We start from the raw sequence: 17,143 nt of genomic DNA, 5'->3' as shown, positions 1-17,143 counted from the left end.
TTATGTATGTATATATGTATCTATATACACTTATGCATATATATTTGTATAACTTAATGAGCTACTATTACTAAAATTGTACATCACTAATCACATGCATATATATACACAATACTTGATAAATATATGCATATATACACCTACGTAATAAATATATGTATGCATACACAAATTAGTAATAGTTAAAGGACATTAACACATCAACAATTTAAAAGCTAGAAAGTACAACTGTTAACAACCTCAAAGATCACAGAAATGCAAGTGAACAAAATTTTCAGATACCACTAATGTTAATTAGAATATTAAAAAAGTAAAATATGAAACCCAGTGTAGGTGGAGTCTGTGGGAAAGTAGGTCCATTAATGTATGTTGGTGGGACTGTGGATTAGTCCAAAGATTTTGGATGACAATATGGCAGCGGTCAACATATCAATGACAAAACTGACTACATCTTTTGACCTTGTGAATTCACTGATAGTTATCCATTCCAAAAACATTAAACAAAATGGAAAAAAAAAGTCTATATAAAATAATTTATGTAAATACGACAATTCTCCAAATATTTTGTAAAAATACTTTTGCAAAATATTAACCGTACAAATCTATTACAAAGAGATTTTCAGTGGCAAAACAATTAGAGACAACCTAATTGAAAAATGGATAAAAATTATGTTTTTAAGTAACGGAATATTATGCTGCCCCTGAAACAATAAATATGAAACATAGAAGCAGAAATAAAAGACCTACATGACATGAAACATTGTAAAATCAGCAAAACTAGAACTGATCACAATTACGAGAATGAAGGAGAAGTAGAAAAACGAAGAGGAGGTGATATAGGAGGTGGAGGGCCCAAAGTGTACAGAACATTCATTTCTGCTTCATAAACCCTTCTTCAGTAACTTCAGAATGCCCTGCTTGATCTCCTGGGTCCGGACTCCATAGACAATGGGATTGAGAGCTGCAGGGATGACATGGTGCAGGACATTGAGCAGGATGGGCACATCAGGAGACACCATCTTCTTGGCCACATGAGTGAGAACAAAGACCAGCAGGATGGTGCTGAAGAAGAGGATGAGGATGAAGTGGGAGCCACATGTACTCATGGCCTTGGCTGCAGCCCCCTTAGCCTTAAGCTTCAGCACAGCTCGAAGAATGAAGGAGTAGGAGAGGAAAATGAGGATGAGGTCAGAACCTAGCAGTGTCCATCCCCCTGCAAACTGGTAGAGGCGATTGATTGTAACATCATTACAAGAGAGTTTGGACACTGACAAGTTGGCACAGATACAATTCTCAATGACATTGTACTGACAGTAGTGTAGCCGAGCAGACAGAATAGGGATGGGCACAGTGGCAAGAGCATTCCGGGCCACTATGAAGATGGCAGCCTTGGCAACAAATTCATCAGTGATAATGGATGGGTAGTGCAGTGGGTGGCAGATGGCAACATATCTATCATATGCCATTATCAAGAAGGTACAAGACTCCATGGCCAGGAAGCAGTTCATGATATACATCTGGAGGAAGCAGGCAGAGAAGCTTATGGGTCTGAGGTCAAACCAGAAGATGAGCAGGACCTTGGGGATGACAGTGAGGCAAAGCACAATGTCCAGCAAGGAGAGGAGGCTGAGCAGGTAGTACATGGGCTCGTGCAGAGAGGCCTCCAGTCGGATGGTGATTAGGAGGGTGGCATTGGCTCCCATGGCCAGGAGGAAAAGAAGGCTCAAAGGTAGGGAGAGCCAGCGCTGCCAGATTGGAGATCTGACAAAACAGTTCAGGAGAAATTCAGAGACTTCAGTTGTTGAGGAACTATTGTTGGACAACATCATGGTTTGGGTTCTGAGGGTTCAGCTTTGCCTTGGATCTTAGCATCTGAGCTTGGAAATAGGAACACACAACATTCTAGTAGAATGGAGAACTCACTCAACTCCTCTCCTCCTTTCCTCCTAGTGTTCTCACTATTTTTCCTTCTCCAATAACAGAGGAAAATTTGATTTTCTTCATTGCTCAAGCTATCCTCTCCATCTCTACCTTTGGAGTATTCCACTCCAAAATTCATCCATAACCTTGTTTGAATAATCATCCCAATTGTTACACAAGATATTTATTATCTCCCACTGTATAAGTTCCTTAACTTTAACTACAGTTATGTTTCCTATCCTAAAAAAAATAGCAAAAACCTTTTTTCTTGTCCCTATAAATTTTAATTCTTGTTCTCCCTCTTTCCCTTAATTTTTGTTCCTAGGGAGAAGGAAGATTTTGGGGAAAAGAAGAAGAGCTCAGTTTGGGGCATATTAAATTTGAGGTGCTGGTAGGCTATCTAATTGGAGATTTCCAACAAGTTGTAAATGTGAGAGGTGAGTTTCTGGGAGAGATTTAGGGTGGACATAGAATTGAGAATTATTTCCATAAAGATAATGGTTGATGCCATGAACTTGAATATGAGATCACCAATGGAGAGTAAACAGAAAGAAAAGAGGACTAATAGTAGGGTGCACCCATATTTACATGAAGAAGGATAATGTGTTATAAGGAAAGAAACATAAGAGTGGTCAGAAAATAGCAGGATAAAATGAGAGACATTGTTCTGGAAGCTGAAAAGAAAAAAGTATAATAAGAAAGGATAGTCCACATTGGCATGTGTAGAAGAGTGTTCAAAGAAGAGGATAGGAAAATAGATAGGATGTGGTAATTAAGGAGGACATCCTTGTCATATAAGAGAGCAATTTCAGTACTGGAATGCAGACAACAAATATGCAGAAAGTGAAGAATTAAGAAGCCTCTTGATGAAGGTGAGAGAGGAGAATGTAAAAGCTGGCTTGAAGCTTCACATTTAAAAAACTAAGATCGTGGCAACTGGCCCCACCATTTCCTAGCAAACAGAGGTAGAAGAAATGTAAGAAATTTCAGATTTTATATTCTTGAGATCAAAGATCATTGCACAACTACAGCCACAAAATTAAAAGACCCCTTTTCCTTGGAAGGAAAGCTACGGAAAATCAGGACAGCGTACTAAAAAGCAGAGACATAACCTTGGCAACAAAGATCTACAGAGTCAAAACTATGTTTTTTGTGTAGTAATGTATGGCTGTGAGAGTTGGATTATAAGGAAAGCTGAGCATCACAGAATCAACACTTTCAAACTGTGGTGCTAGAGAAGACTTTTGACAGCCCCTTGGACAGGAAGAATATTGAATCAGTCAATACTTAATGAAATTAATTCAGAATATTCATTGGAAGGACAAAAACTGAAGCTGAAGCTTAAATACTTTGGTCACATAATGAGAAGACAGGATTCATTGAAAAAGACACTGCTGATAGATTGAAGACAAAAGGAAAAGCAGACGGTAGAGGATGAGATGAACAGATAGTATCATGAAAACAACAGACATGAGCTTGAACAGATTTTAGGAGAAAGTGGAAGGTAGAAGGACCTCATGCGCTATGGTCCATGGGGTCACCAAAAATTGGACGTGACTGAATAACTGAACAACAACAACAAACGTATAGATACAACATATTGCACAGGTGGTAAGGAAATAAAGGCAGCAAGTGGAGAGTACTCTTATTACAAATGTTTTAGTAAGTGTTGAGGAGACAAAAGAAAATCTTCAGTAGGAAGTAGAGACAGATTTTTTTTTAAAAAGGTACAATGCATAGACTGATTAGAAGGAAACAGTACATGGTGAAAGAAGTTGAGAATGCATGAGAAAAGGTGGTGGATGAAACAAAGTTATAGAAAGTGGAGTAAGGGAAGGGATGGGATTTCATGGATGAGTTTATTAGTTAGCCTTCTGAAGGAAATGGCCTCCTCATCCTTTTCAGGGAGGATGGGTGAGGACATTGAAGAGTTTAGGAGAAAATTCATAGCAGATGACCTCCATCTCACTAAGTAGGATCAAAGGCCATCATATGTGAGTGGATATTGGAAAGACCTGAAAGTTTGAAGCTGGAAAAAGGCATTTTGAAACACTTATTCTGCAGATATGATAGAGTCAATAACATAAGTACAAGGATTACTTTGCAGCATTGAGGGCCCTGTTGATATTAGATAAATAACATATATTTGTAATGGATTAAATTAGTATCATTTCAAAGTCAGCGAGGTGGCACAATGGACAGAGTGTTGGATTTGGAGTCAGGAAGACTTCACTTCAAATTCTGCTTCAGATACTTATTGCTTCGGGTCACTAACATGAACCTTATTTTCTTTCCCAAGAAACCCATCCTTGTTCAGATCTTCCCTGTTCCTGCTAAGGATAGCACTATCCTTTTTTGACATCTCAAAATGAATATCTTGTTAACATTTCAAACTCAAAAAGTCAAAAACAGAACTCGTTATCTTTCTCTGGAAACCATCCCAAACTTCTCACTCTCACTCATCCTACATATCCAATCTGTTGTCACATTTCATTATTTCTAACTTCACAAGATCTCTTTTATATGTTCTTTTCTCTCCACTCACAAAGTCACCACCCCAGTACAAGTCTTTATCACCTCAAAAATGGGCAATAATGCAATAACTTTCTCATTGTTCTCCCTGCCACATCTCTTTCCCAATTCCAATTCATTCTTTACTTAGCTGCCATAGCCATTTTCCTAAAGTGCAGGTCTGATCATGTCACTTCTCAACTTAAAAAACTCTAGTGATTCCTTATTACTACCTCTCTGGATCAAATATAAAATTGTTTGGAAACTAAAGCTTTTTACCATTCCCCTCCATCCCTTTCCAGTCTTCTTAAACTTTATTCCTGTTCATGTACTCTACAATCCAGTTACACAGGACTATTTGCTATTTCCCACAGGACTGGTTTGCATTTTCAATGCCTTTACACTGGCTATCCCCCATACCTGTAATGTACTCCCTCCTCTGCTCTGCAAAATTCAGCTCAATTGCTACCTTTTAAATAAGCCTTTTACTTATGCCTCCCTTCCAGTTGCTAATTTCTCCACTCCTCTCAAGTATTTTGTCTTAATTTTTGTATGTAAATGAACTTCTACAAAATTACTACTCCAATGCCTCAACATGTCACCGAAGTGTGACCCTCAGTTCCAAAGGCTAATACTTCAGAAGAGCACGAGCTCTGAGACATTCTACCATTCTGAAAAGGTGGCTAAGTGGTACAGTAGACAGAGTACTGGGCCCAGAGTAAAATCCATCCTGAAATACTTATGTGACCCTAGGCAAGTACTTCACCTCTGTCTGCTTCAGTTTCCTTAACTGTAAAATAAGGATAATAGCACCTACCTCCAAGTGCTGTTGTGCAGATCAGATGAGATAGCATGAATAAAGTGCCTGGTACATGGTAGGCACTTAATAAATGCTAGTTGACTGATTCTAATGAGGAAGTAGCAATGAATCAGATTTAACTTGAGGGTCAAAACAGATAGCATTAGAAAGAAGATATAGGATTCTTGGAAGTCATGGAGGGGCAGCAGTAGGCTAGGCATGGGGATGGAGGGATGGAGAACAGCTAAGTGAACAAAAAGATCTCTTGAAGAGACATGGCCCATGGTCAAGATACAGCTAAACCTTCTGACCTATGACAACTCAAGAAATAGAGTTCTCATGTCTGGACAAAAGGAACTCCAGTTTTCCCTAAGATAACCAGCCCAAGGGTGTGTGGCTTTTGCTATTGATTACACAGAAGAGGTTTGGAGATAGAGAGGGAATAATTAATAATAATAATAACAATTATGATGATGATGATGATGATGATACAGTGGAATAAGAAGCTAAATCCCTAACACCAGGGCCATAGAGAAGAGCCATAGACAAAAAAGAGAACCCACCACTCTGACTCTAGCAGAATGCGTCAGTGTCCCTTAGAATTAGCCCTGGTCTGAACACCAAGACAACTGGAGTTGAAAGGATGAAGAATGCTCAGGGAAATAGAGTAAAAAAGTTGGAGACTCTGGGTCACCCCCACAATCTATTGCCAAAGTGTAAGAAGATATCAAAACACTACTCTCCTGCTTCTTTTCTTCCTCCTCCCACTTTCCTATCACTGGAATTAGAGTCAGAAGATCTGAGTTTGAATATACCATTCCTCTCTTTCATTTAGTTGTATAACCTTGAGCAAATCATTTAATATTTCTGGGCTCCAATTTCTTCATTTATTTTTTTTTAACATGCTACCTACTTCATAGGGTTATTGTGAGCAAGTTACTTTGTAAATAATAAAAGATAGAAATACAAAAAATAAAGTATAAAGATAGAAAAATAACTGCTATTATTATTATTTATTGTTATTTTTTTCCTCTGCACCTTCCCTTTCTATTCCTCTTCATTCTTGGTTTGGGAATCAGAGAAGCAATGGACAAGACAGAACTGGTGCTTAGTGGCCTCTTGTTCCTAGGCTCTATAGAAGGAGGGTTTGTCAGGATTCTCTCTACTTCTTTGGTTCCCTGGGATCAGGAGGCCTCAGCCCCTTAATGCCTAGCTGGTATTATCCTGGGTTATCAAATCACAAAGTCTCAGAACTGAAGGAACACTTAATATCATCCAGTTAAACTGCTCTTGCCTTCGCTCTCCAAATGGGAAACTCTACTATACCATCTGTTGCTGTTTAGCCATTCAGTCATGTCTGACTCTACATGACCCCATGGACAAATTTCATAGTTTCCTTGACAAAGATACTAGAGTGGTTTGCTATTTCTTCTCTAGTGTGTCCCCATTTTTACAGATAAAGACTAAGGCTAATAGGGGTTAAATGACTTCCCCAGGGACAAACAACTAGTAAATGTCTGAGGCTGGATTTGAGCTCAGATCTCCTGACTCTAGGCCAAGTAGTCTACCCACTGTACCACCTAGTTGCTCTACTATGCCATTACTAAGAGGTAATTAGCTTTTGTGTGACTCTATGGGAACTCAAATATCCAGTGTTGTACAATGTCATTGGAAAGGTCTTGCTCATATTGTGTGAAAATTTGTTTCCTTGTAATTTGCTGGTAGATACCATCTTTGACTTCATTTGCTCTCAATATTATTTATACATAATAGGGATATGGGGTAGCAGAGTTGAGTTTAACTCTTAGATCCCAAAGGCCTAGGTTAGGTGTCTCAGCTCTGGAACTTAAAAATTTCATGGTCTTTGACAAGTCATTTAACTTCTCTGGGTAACAATTTTCTTCTTTGTAAAATGTGGGAAAGAACATTTACACTACTTACCTTATAAGGTTCTTATTGGGAAGTGCTTTGAAGTCCTTAAATATAGGAATGGGAGCTATATTGTAATTAAAGGGATTTTATGTTAGAAGAGAAAACAGAGCCAAGGTTCTAAATTAAATGAGTCCCTTAAAAACCGTCACAAATCTTCACTAGTCTTGCTGCAAACTTAGGACTCTTTTCTCCCTGGGAGAGTGGTAATGGCTATTCTGCCTGGTCTTTTTTATGTTCCTCTCAGTCCTTTGAAACTAGAAACCTATCCTGAGGATGTTCCCTGTACTTTGATTGGTTATGCAGGCTTCAAATGGCTTTATTTCCATTGTGCAATTTATGCAGCTTAGGCTGGAACCTAAGGGACAGAGTCCCATGGGCATCCTCCCAACCTGATCCCTAGGGCAGAACTGGAGGGACATAGAATTGCTTAGGTCTTAGGAGTCTAAATCTGAATAAGGAAGAATTCCAAGATATTTTACTGGCACAGATCAGAAAAAAAGTCCTTGGCTCTCAGATTAATCTGATCTATTGGAGTGAACATACACACTTTGTTTGTCAGGGACAGGGTGGGCCTTATCTGTTATGCCTAAACATATCCACATAGGCTCCAGAACACACAAACATGGCCCCCACACATGAGTCAATGATTAGGCTCAGTTCAGTTTTTGCACCTCTTCTGTGCATGACCACTGAATCATTCCTGGTTATGCTTAGTGGGTCTTGAGCAGGAGTGTGCCGGAGCCATCTCAAACTTTCCTTTGCAATATCTGATATCTTAAATTTTCAGTGTGAACACCTACACCTGAGAAATTGACAGATGCTACTAACCAGGGCTTAATTAAATTTTTGTTGATTGTCCAGACTTAAGAAAGTGATGGAGAAAATGTTAATAATGAATGTTAAACTTAAAAATGTGATGAGTGTAATATTTTTTCTCCCTGGAGAGAGCTGGTTGTTAAGCCACTAACAGAACAACTCTGGTCTTGAGTCTCCCACATCTATTCAAGGAAAACTGAGGAAAGGAGAGAGGAATCTTGTGTTGGTTTCTCAGTATCTGAGACCTTTCAAACTCTTCAGAACAACCGATTTCTTTCTGTACTTTATCGCTGATGTTGGGGCTTTGCCTACAAATGCGTGGTGAATATCAGGCTCTCACACACTCATTAAGTGGGACCTGGGCTCCCCACATTCTGGGAGAGTCTGTGAAAGCCTCTTATATTTTGTTAGTGGAGACCAGACCCCTCTAAACCCATGCTCAATGGGGACAGAATCCACAGCATAGGCAGGTTTGTGTGTGTGTGTGTGTGTGTGTGTGTGTTTCTTCCTTACCTGCAGGCAGGCAGCTACTTGTGAGAGAGCTGCCTTCACCAAACCAGTTCCCCAAATCAATTACTCTGTAACTTAGAGTTTTAGGGAATTGCTTTTGTTATCCACATTCAGAGAAAGAATTATGGAGTCTGAATGCGTATCAAATCCTACATTTTCTCTTTTTTTCCCCTTTCTCCTGGTTTTCCCCTTTTGTTCTTATTCGTCTTTCACAACATGACTAATGTGGAAATATGTTTAATATGATTGTACATGTATAGCCTATATCAGATTGCAAGCCATCTTGGGAAGGGGGGAAGGGAGGAAGGGAGAAAATTTAGAACTCAAAATCATAAAACTGAATGTTGAAAACGATAAATAAATTAATTTTAAAAAAAGAAAATTGCCCCATGTATTCAGAGGTTAAGGGTCATGCCCAGGGTCATACATCCAGTGCTTATCAGATGTGGGTCTTGAAACTAAGACTTCCATAGTTCCTAGGGTCAATTCTCTACCCACTCTACTATGCTTCCTCTCTGAAATTAAATAAACATAGTGAAAGGAGGCCCCCAAGTATATCTGTTCTACTCGACTGTATCAGGCTCTTATCTCTTTCCTAATCCTGTGCCTACTTGAGATATAATCCTAGTGATGGTTTAGTCCTGCTCCCTGCTCTCTTCTCCATACAACTTAGTTCCATTGCATAAAGGTTTGCACTATCCTCATCCAGGGGAGTGCTAGGACTAGTTTGAACCACCTGGAGAGCCAACTGTTAGATTTTAAGTGTGAATATTTATGTTTCAGAAATTGGCAAATGCTACAAATCAGGGCTTGATTTATTGGTTTGTTAATTTTTCTAGAGTTAAGTGAGGGAGAAAATATATGTATGTATACCATGGAATATACTTTAAGCTTTAAATGGTGTTGTTCACATGGAGCTGGTTGTTAAATATTTACCAGCACACTCCTGCTTCCATTCTTATATTACCACCACTGCCCATTCCCATTTAAATTCAGAAAACACTTTTTTGGTGAGGCAGTTGTGGTTAGGTGACTTGCCTAGGGTTACGCAGCTAATAAGTGTCAAGTGTCTGATCTGAGACTAGATTTGAGCTCAGGTACTCTTGAGCTGCTACTCTATCCACTGTGCTACCTAGCTGCCCCCAGAAAACACTTTTTAAGGGCCTACTATATGCAAAGCTATAAGTTCAGCAGCTACACAGACAAACAGGATTCTAATAGAGTAGATAATGCAGTGTTGCCCTCATGGAGCTTATAATCAGGTGAGGAATAAATTTTGTTGTTCCATTGTATCTGATTCTTTGTGACCCCATTTGGGGTTTTCCTGGTCAAGATACTGGAATGGTTTACCATCTCCTTCTCTAGCTCATTTTATAGGTGAGGAAACTGAGGCAAACAGAGTTAAATGACTTGTCCTAGGTCACACAGTTAGTAAGTTTCTGAAGCCAGATTTGAACTCATGAACATGAGCTTTCCTGATTCCAAATCCAGTGCTCTATAGTGATTCTGGGATTTCATTTAAGGGAGATCTCAATGACGCAGATTCAAACTCATTGCCACGCCTTCTCCTCCTGGGGAACTATTGTCGTTATCCTACTATAAAGACTCACAGAGGTCCACCTGCTGTTTTAGGGACCTCCAGCCCATATTTCTTGCTTAGCATTGCATGAAAAATAATAATTATAGTAATTGCTTCCATTTATATAGTTCATACTATGTGCCTGGCACTGTGAAGCACTTTACAATTATCCTTTTTGATCCTCTCTGCAACATTAGGAGGTAGATATTATTATCCCATTTTACAGATGGGGAAACTGGGGCAAACTGAGGTTAAATAATTTTCCCATGGTCTTAAAGGTAGGGTAAGGCCATATCTGAACTCAGCAGGCCTGGCGTTCTATCCGTCTTACCCTATGCAACCAGCAGAACACCAATGAAACACTCAGGATATTTATCCACTATCCCTCATTCTCAACTCTCCTCAATCTTTTCCTATCATACACTTCTTTGATATCTTTTAGCCCACTTTATGCACACATTTCCCACTTGGTTATATCCATTGCGAGACTGAATGAACACTGGAATGGGGGGGGGTAGCGCGGAGATTCCCTGGTGGCTCTGAAGTCAGAGGACCCGGGTGCACATTTCACCTCTGAGACATACTACCTGTGTAAAACGGGGCAAATCACTTAGCCTTCCTGGGCCATTGTTTTCTCTTCACTAAAATGTTGGTGCCAGACTAGTTGACCTCTGAGGTTCCTTTCAGTTCTAGGTCTGTGGTGCTATGCTTTATGTATTCTGCTACCTTTGCAACCTTCAAACAATCACTATATTTCCCTGACACCGTGTTTCCTCACCAGAAAAATTAGGGGGTTGGACTAAGAACTTTGAACTTTAAAACTATTATCCTATGTTAATTAATGTACATAATGATAACTCTCAAGCTATTTGCTAAAATGTCATTCCTACTCTTTCTTGAACCACCCAATCTCTCTAGTCCTCATTTTCATTATCTATAGTATTGGCATTCAAGAGATCAAGTATGCAATTTTAATTTTAAAAAAAAATATTTTATTTTCATTAATTGTGTTTGTTTTTACACCACCTTATTTCCTAATATATACTTCCTTCTCCCTCTATACAGTGGATCATCCTTAGTAACAACAATTCAAAAAAAGAAACATGCAACAACATAATTGTGTTTGAGAGCACATGTGATATTTCCCTTCCATAATCTGCCAAGTGCCACATAACATCTCTTCTTTTGGGTCAAATTTGTTCATTATAATTTTGCAGCTTTCAATTTTAATTGCTTTTCTATTGTTATTTCTATTTACATTGATATAATCGATAAGTATATCCCTTTTATTTGTTTTTTCTCATTTCATTTTATATCAGCTCATAGATATCTTCCCATGCTTCTTCATATTCACCAAATTTATCAATTATTATGTACTATTACATTCATATAACACAATTCATTTAGTCACTTCACAAATGATGGGCATCTAATTTTTTCCAGCCCTTTGCTACTAAAAAAAGTACTGCTATGAATATTTTGGAGTGTATAGGTCTTTTTTTTCTGTCATTTATCTCTCTGAGATATGTGTTTAGCAGTAGAAATCTCAGGGTCAAAGGGTATTGTGAAATTGATTATTATATATCAATAATAAAAGTAACAAAAATCATATGATTAGATTAATAGATGCAGAAAAAGCTTTTGACAAAGTACAACAGTCATTTCTATTAAAAACATTTGAAAGTATAGGTATAAGTGGATTTTTTTGTTAAATTGATAAAAAGCCTTTACCTAAAAACATAAGCAAGTGTTATTTGTAATGGGAATAAGCTAGAAAACTTCTCAGTAGGATCAGGTATGAAACAAGGGTGCCCACTGCCACCAATATTATTCAAAAAGGCATTGGAAATCCTAACAATAACAATAAGAGAAGAAAAAGAAATGGAAGGAATCAGAATAGGAAATGAGGTAATAAAACTATCACTTTTTGTAGTTGATATACTTGGAAAATTCCAAAGACTCGACTAAAACAGTTAAAGCGATTAATAATTTCAGCAAAGTAGCAGGATACAAAGTAAATCTATATAAATCACCAGCATTCCAATATATCATAAACAAAATCGTATAAGAAAATATAGTAAGAGATACCCCATTTAAAATAACTCTAGACAGTATAAAATATCTTTAAGTACACTTGCCAAAACAAACCCAGGAATTATATAAACAAAAATACAAAAAAACCTTTTTATATAAATAAAATCAGATTTAAATAACTAGAGAAATATTAATTGTTCATGGGTAGTCAGGGACAGTATAACAAAAATGACAGTTTTACCTAAACTAATTAATGTATTCAATGCCATCTCAGTTAAATTACCAAAACTTATTTTACTGAGTCAGAAAAAATAATAACAAAATTCATTTGGAAGAACAAAAGTTCAAGAATATTAAAGGAACTAGCAAAAAAAATATAAAGGAAGAAAGTTTAGCAATACTAGATCTTAAACTATATTATAAGACAGTAATTATAAAACTATCTGGCATTGGCTAAGAAATAGAAAAGTATATAAGTGGAACAGAGTAAATATACAATTTACAGCAGCAAATGACTACAGTACCCTTGTGTTTGACAAACATAAAAACTTAAGTTTTTGGGATAAGAATTCATTATTTGGTAAAAATTGTTGGGAAAGCTGGAAAGGAGCCTAGCAGAAATTAGGCATAGATCAATATCTTACACCATTTACCAAGATAAGGTCAAAATGAATACGCAGTCTAGAAATAAAGAGAGATATTACAAAAACATTTGAAGAACATGAAACATATTAACCTATCAGACTTCTGGATAGGCAAACAATTTATGAATAAGCAAGAGATAAAGAGCATTGTGAGGTATAAAATGTGTAATTTCAATTACGTTAAATTAAAAATGGTTTGCACAAATAAAACCAATGTAGACAAGATCAGAAGGAAAGCAAAAAAATTGGGAAAAAATTTATAGACAATTTCTCAGATAAAAATTTTATATCTCAAACATATAAAGAACTTTGTCACTTCCATAAGAACACAAGTCATTCCCTAATTGATAAATGGTGAAAGGATATGAACAAGCAGTTTTCCAATGGAGAAATCAAAACAATTTATAGTCATATGAATGAAAGCTCTAAATCATTATTGATTAAAGAAATGCAACTAAAATAACCTTGAGATATCATTTTACACCTGTTGATTTGGCTAAAATGATTGAAGAGGAAAGAAACAAATGTTGCAGGGAAAAATTGGAATATTAATTCACTTTTGGTGGAACTGTGAACTGATCTAACCATCTTGGAAAGCCATCTGAGAGTATACTCAAAGAGTTATTAAACTGCCAATACCCTTTGGACCAGCAATACCGCTACTAGGTCTGTTTCCAAATGTGATTAGGGAAAAAGGAAAAGAGCCTAAATGTTCTGAAATATTTACAGTAGCTCTCTTTGTGTTGGCAAAGAACTGGAAGTTGTGGGGATGCCTATCAATTGGGAAACAGATGAACAAGTTGTAGTATATCATAGTGATAGAATACTACTGTGCTATAAGAAAAAATGAGTTCAATGATCAGAAAAATATGGAAAGACTTGCATAAAATAATGAAGAATGAAATGAGCAGAATCAAGAGAACATTGTATACAGCAACAGTAATATTATCTTAAGCATATTGAGTGACTAAGTCATTTTGACTATTATTAAAACTCAAATTAACTACAAATAATCTTTGAAGGAAGACACTATCTGCATTCAGAGAAAGAATTGACAAATAGAAGTATATATAGAATAATATATATGTATACATACATATTTATGTCTAATGATAACCATCTCTAGGGTGAGTGGGAGAGAAGAAAAGAAGAAGAAAAGGAAGTTACATGATAACTTTATCAAGTATTTAAGAGAAATAGCAAGTTTTACATAATAGATGTGCAGTTACCTTTTTTTCCTACTCAGCTATGCTTTGTAAATGCCTATTTTATTTCTTAAGTTCAGAATAAAATAAATAAAAGAAATTGGTTAGTGATTGATTATAGTTAGGAGTTTTATTAATCACAGCAATGACTATTGTAACCAATTTCTAAATGCTTAGGTTTAGAGCAATTTTGTATAGGCCTTGGTAATATGATATTTGAAAGGAGACTATGCATGTCGTTTTGATTGAACCTGCCTCTTGAAGAAGATAAAGAGGATAAATAGAGGATGATTCAACCTGGTCATGGGATGTTTTTCTGTAGTTTAGGGGACTATGGGGTTGGGGATTTTCCAAGGATGTTGACTCTGTGTCCCTGTTACCATGGGCTCTAGAATATTCCTTTTGCTAGTCAGCATAATTATGGACTGATTATCATTTTAGTTTAGTAGGTATTACATTATATTATATTATGTAATGAACTTGTAATATAATGTAATGAATTGATTGCATGGATGGATCTTTGATTGCTATGGGATAACAGACCTCTATTATTGATAGTTGTTAGCCTTACCAATAACTAGATTATGCTTGGACTTTCGTGCCTCAGTTTTCCTTAATCACAGGCATACCATTTTGATGTCAGTAAAAGTGGTACTATTTATACTGACTCCCACTATGCTTATGGGTTCTGTTGTGCGATTAGAAAGCTGTGGTTGCAGAGAGGATTTTTTCATCATCGGCAAATACCATTGCTAATTTCAAACTCATTAAAGATCTTCTTTCATCCATTCATCTACCCAAGGCCTTAGTTATCATCCACTGTTCTGCATGCTCTAAAGTACTGACATTGTTTCTTGTGGCAATAATAGAGCAAACAAAGCTTCAAAATTTGCTGCTTTGAAAGGACCATCTCAAAAAAGAAAAATAAAAAAGAAAGGACCATCTCTTCTATTTTCTTTCACAACTGAACAAAGGCATTCTCTTCACTCTCATGATTCTGAAGTGGAAAAATGAAAAGTCTGGAGCCAGGGTGGTGGAGTAAGAAGTAAGTTGCTCTCAATGTCCCTTATTAACCTCTGAAAGCCCAGAAAATATTGCCCCAGGAAAAACCCTGAAACAACTGAACCAGCAGAAAGATGGGGTGCAACCGTCCTATAGCCCAGGAAGCTTGAGGGATTAACAGGAAGGGCCTCTCTTGCTCTGGGGGAAGGGGAGCAGTATAGAATGGGAGGCATCCCAGTAAGCTAGCAGAAAGCCCCACCTCAGCATACCGGGGGGAGATTCTGAACCCACCAGGACTTCTGAGTGTCTCAGTACAGGCAGGGGAATCAGTGAAATCAGCTTGGAAAACCATCACGTGCCATGGTGTTCTCTGGCAGCCAAGTCTCCTGGTGCCTCAGCAAAACTCTGAGAAGCACAACTCCAAGAGGGAAAGCCCGAGATGGAGAAACATCCTGCAACAGTGAAACATCCATCTTCAAGGAGCTGAAGAAAGCAAAAGGCCTGGGTGAGCAGGCAACCTCCAGGGGCCAGACTACCCACTCCACCCCTAGAGCTACAGTGTTGCTGATTCCAGCCTAACACTAGGTAAGCTGCCAGAACCCTACAACCTCCAACTGCCAGCATCTGAGGCCCCAGCACACAAAGCCAGTGACCAGACCCTGGGCTCCAAACACACAAAGCTTGTGTCAGTGCCCCATGCTCCCCAGCAGGAGAGTTCAATTTTTTTAAAGACCAGGAAATAAGCAAACACCATGAGCAAACAGAAATGTACCATAGATTCCTATTATGGGGATAATGAAGATCAAGGCAGAAATTCTGAAGAGGACAACATTGTCGACAAACCCACATCTGAAACCTCAAAAGGGAATATGAACTGGTCTGAAACCCAAAAATCCCTCTTGGATGAACTCAAGAAGGATTTTAAAAGTTAAATAAGAGAGATAGAAGAAAAATTGGGAAAAGAAATGAGAGGCATGCAAGAGAGAGTCAATAGCTTGAAAAAGGGAGGACAAAAATTAACTGTAGAAAACAAGTCCTTAAAAAATACAATTGGCCAACTGGAAAAAAGTACATTGAAGAAAACAAGTCCTCCAAAAAAAATACAATTGACCAACTGGAAAAAAGTACACTGAAGAAAATAACTCCTTAAAAAGCAGAATTGGACAAACAGAAAAGGAGGCACAAAAACTCACTGAGGAGAACTCCTTAAAAAGTGAAATGGGCCAAATGGAGAAGGAGGTACAAAATCTAATAGAAGAAAACAATTTGTTAAAAATTAGAATTGGGTAAATGGAAGCTAATGAGTCTGTGAGAGAGCAAAAATCAGTCAAACAGAAAGAAAAGAATGAAAAAATAGATGAAAACATAAAACATCTGACCTGGAAAATAGATCAGGAGAGACAATTTTAAAATTATTGGTCTAACTGAAAACCACATTGCAAAAAGAGCCTAGACAGCATCTTTCAGGAAATCATCAAGGAAAACTGCCCTGAGGTCCTAGAACCAGATAGAAAAATAGTCATACAAAGAATCCACTGATCACCTTCTGAAAGAGATCCCAAATTGGAAATGCCTAGGAATATAGTAGTCAAATTCCAAAATTACCAGGTCAAAGAGAAAATACTGCAAGCAGCCAGAAAGAAACAATTTCAATATCATGGAACCACGGTCAGGATTATGCAAGACCTTGCAGCTTCTACATTAAAAGGTTGTAAGGTGTGAAACACGATATTCAGTAAGGCAAAGGATCTTGGATTACAACCAAGGATCAACTATTCAGTGAAAATGAGCATAATCTTTCAGGGGAGGATATAAACATTCAACGAAATAGGGGACTTCCAAACCTTCCTGATTAAAAAGACCAGAGCTCAACAGAAAATTTGATCTTCAAATACAAGACTCAAGAGAGACACAAAAAGGTAAACAGGACAGAAAAATATGATAATATGTTATTAATAAAGGCAAACTGTTTACATCCCTACAAGGGAAGATGACACTTGTAAGTCTTGAGAACTGTATTGTTATTACACCATTTTAGAGGGGTATACATAGAGGGGATGGGTATAAGCTGACTTTCATGTAATGAAAAAAAAATTCTAATTAAATGGGTTAAATGGATCTAAGTAAGTGGATTAATCTGATCTAATTAATGTACTGGGAGGAAAAAAAAGGAGGAGACAGACAAGGGTAA

At 37.4% G+C, this 17,143-nt stretch overlaps 1 protein-coding gene across 1 annotated transcript; it reads right to left on the bottom strand.

The window, feature by feature from the left end:
• Window positions 1–881: 881 nt before the first annotated feature.
• On the bottom strand, window positions 882–1,829 carry LOC110200572 (olfactory receptor 56A3). The gene has a single exon (XM_020975934.1). The coding sequence runs from the start codon at window positions 1,827–1,829 to the stop codon at window positions 882–884; it is 948 nt and encodes a 315-aa protein (XP_020831593.1).
• Between the last annotated feature and the right edge of the window lie 15,314 nt (window positions 1,830–17,143).

This window comes from Phascolarctos cinereus, unplaced genomic scaffold (genome assembly GCF_003287225.1).
Source record: "Phascolarctos cinereus isolate Bilbo 61053 unplaced genomic scaffold, phaCin_HiC Scaffold_726;HRSCAF=1367, whole genome shotgun sequence".
NCBI classification, from domain to species: domain Eukaryota; kingdom Metazoa; phylum Chordata; class Mammalia; order Diprotodontia; family Phascolarctidae; genus Phascolarctos; species Phascolarctos cinereus.
The sequence above is the reverse complement of the archived record's forward strand: the minus strand, read 5'-3'. Positions and strand labels throughout refer to the sequence as shown.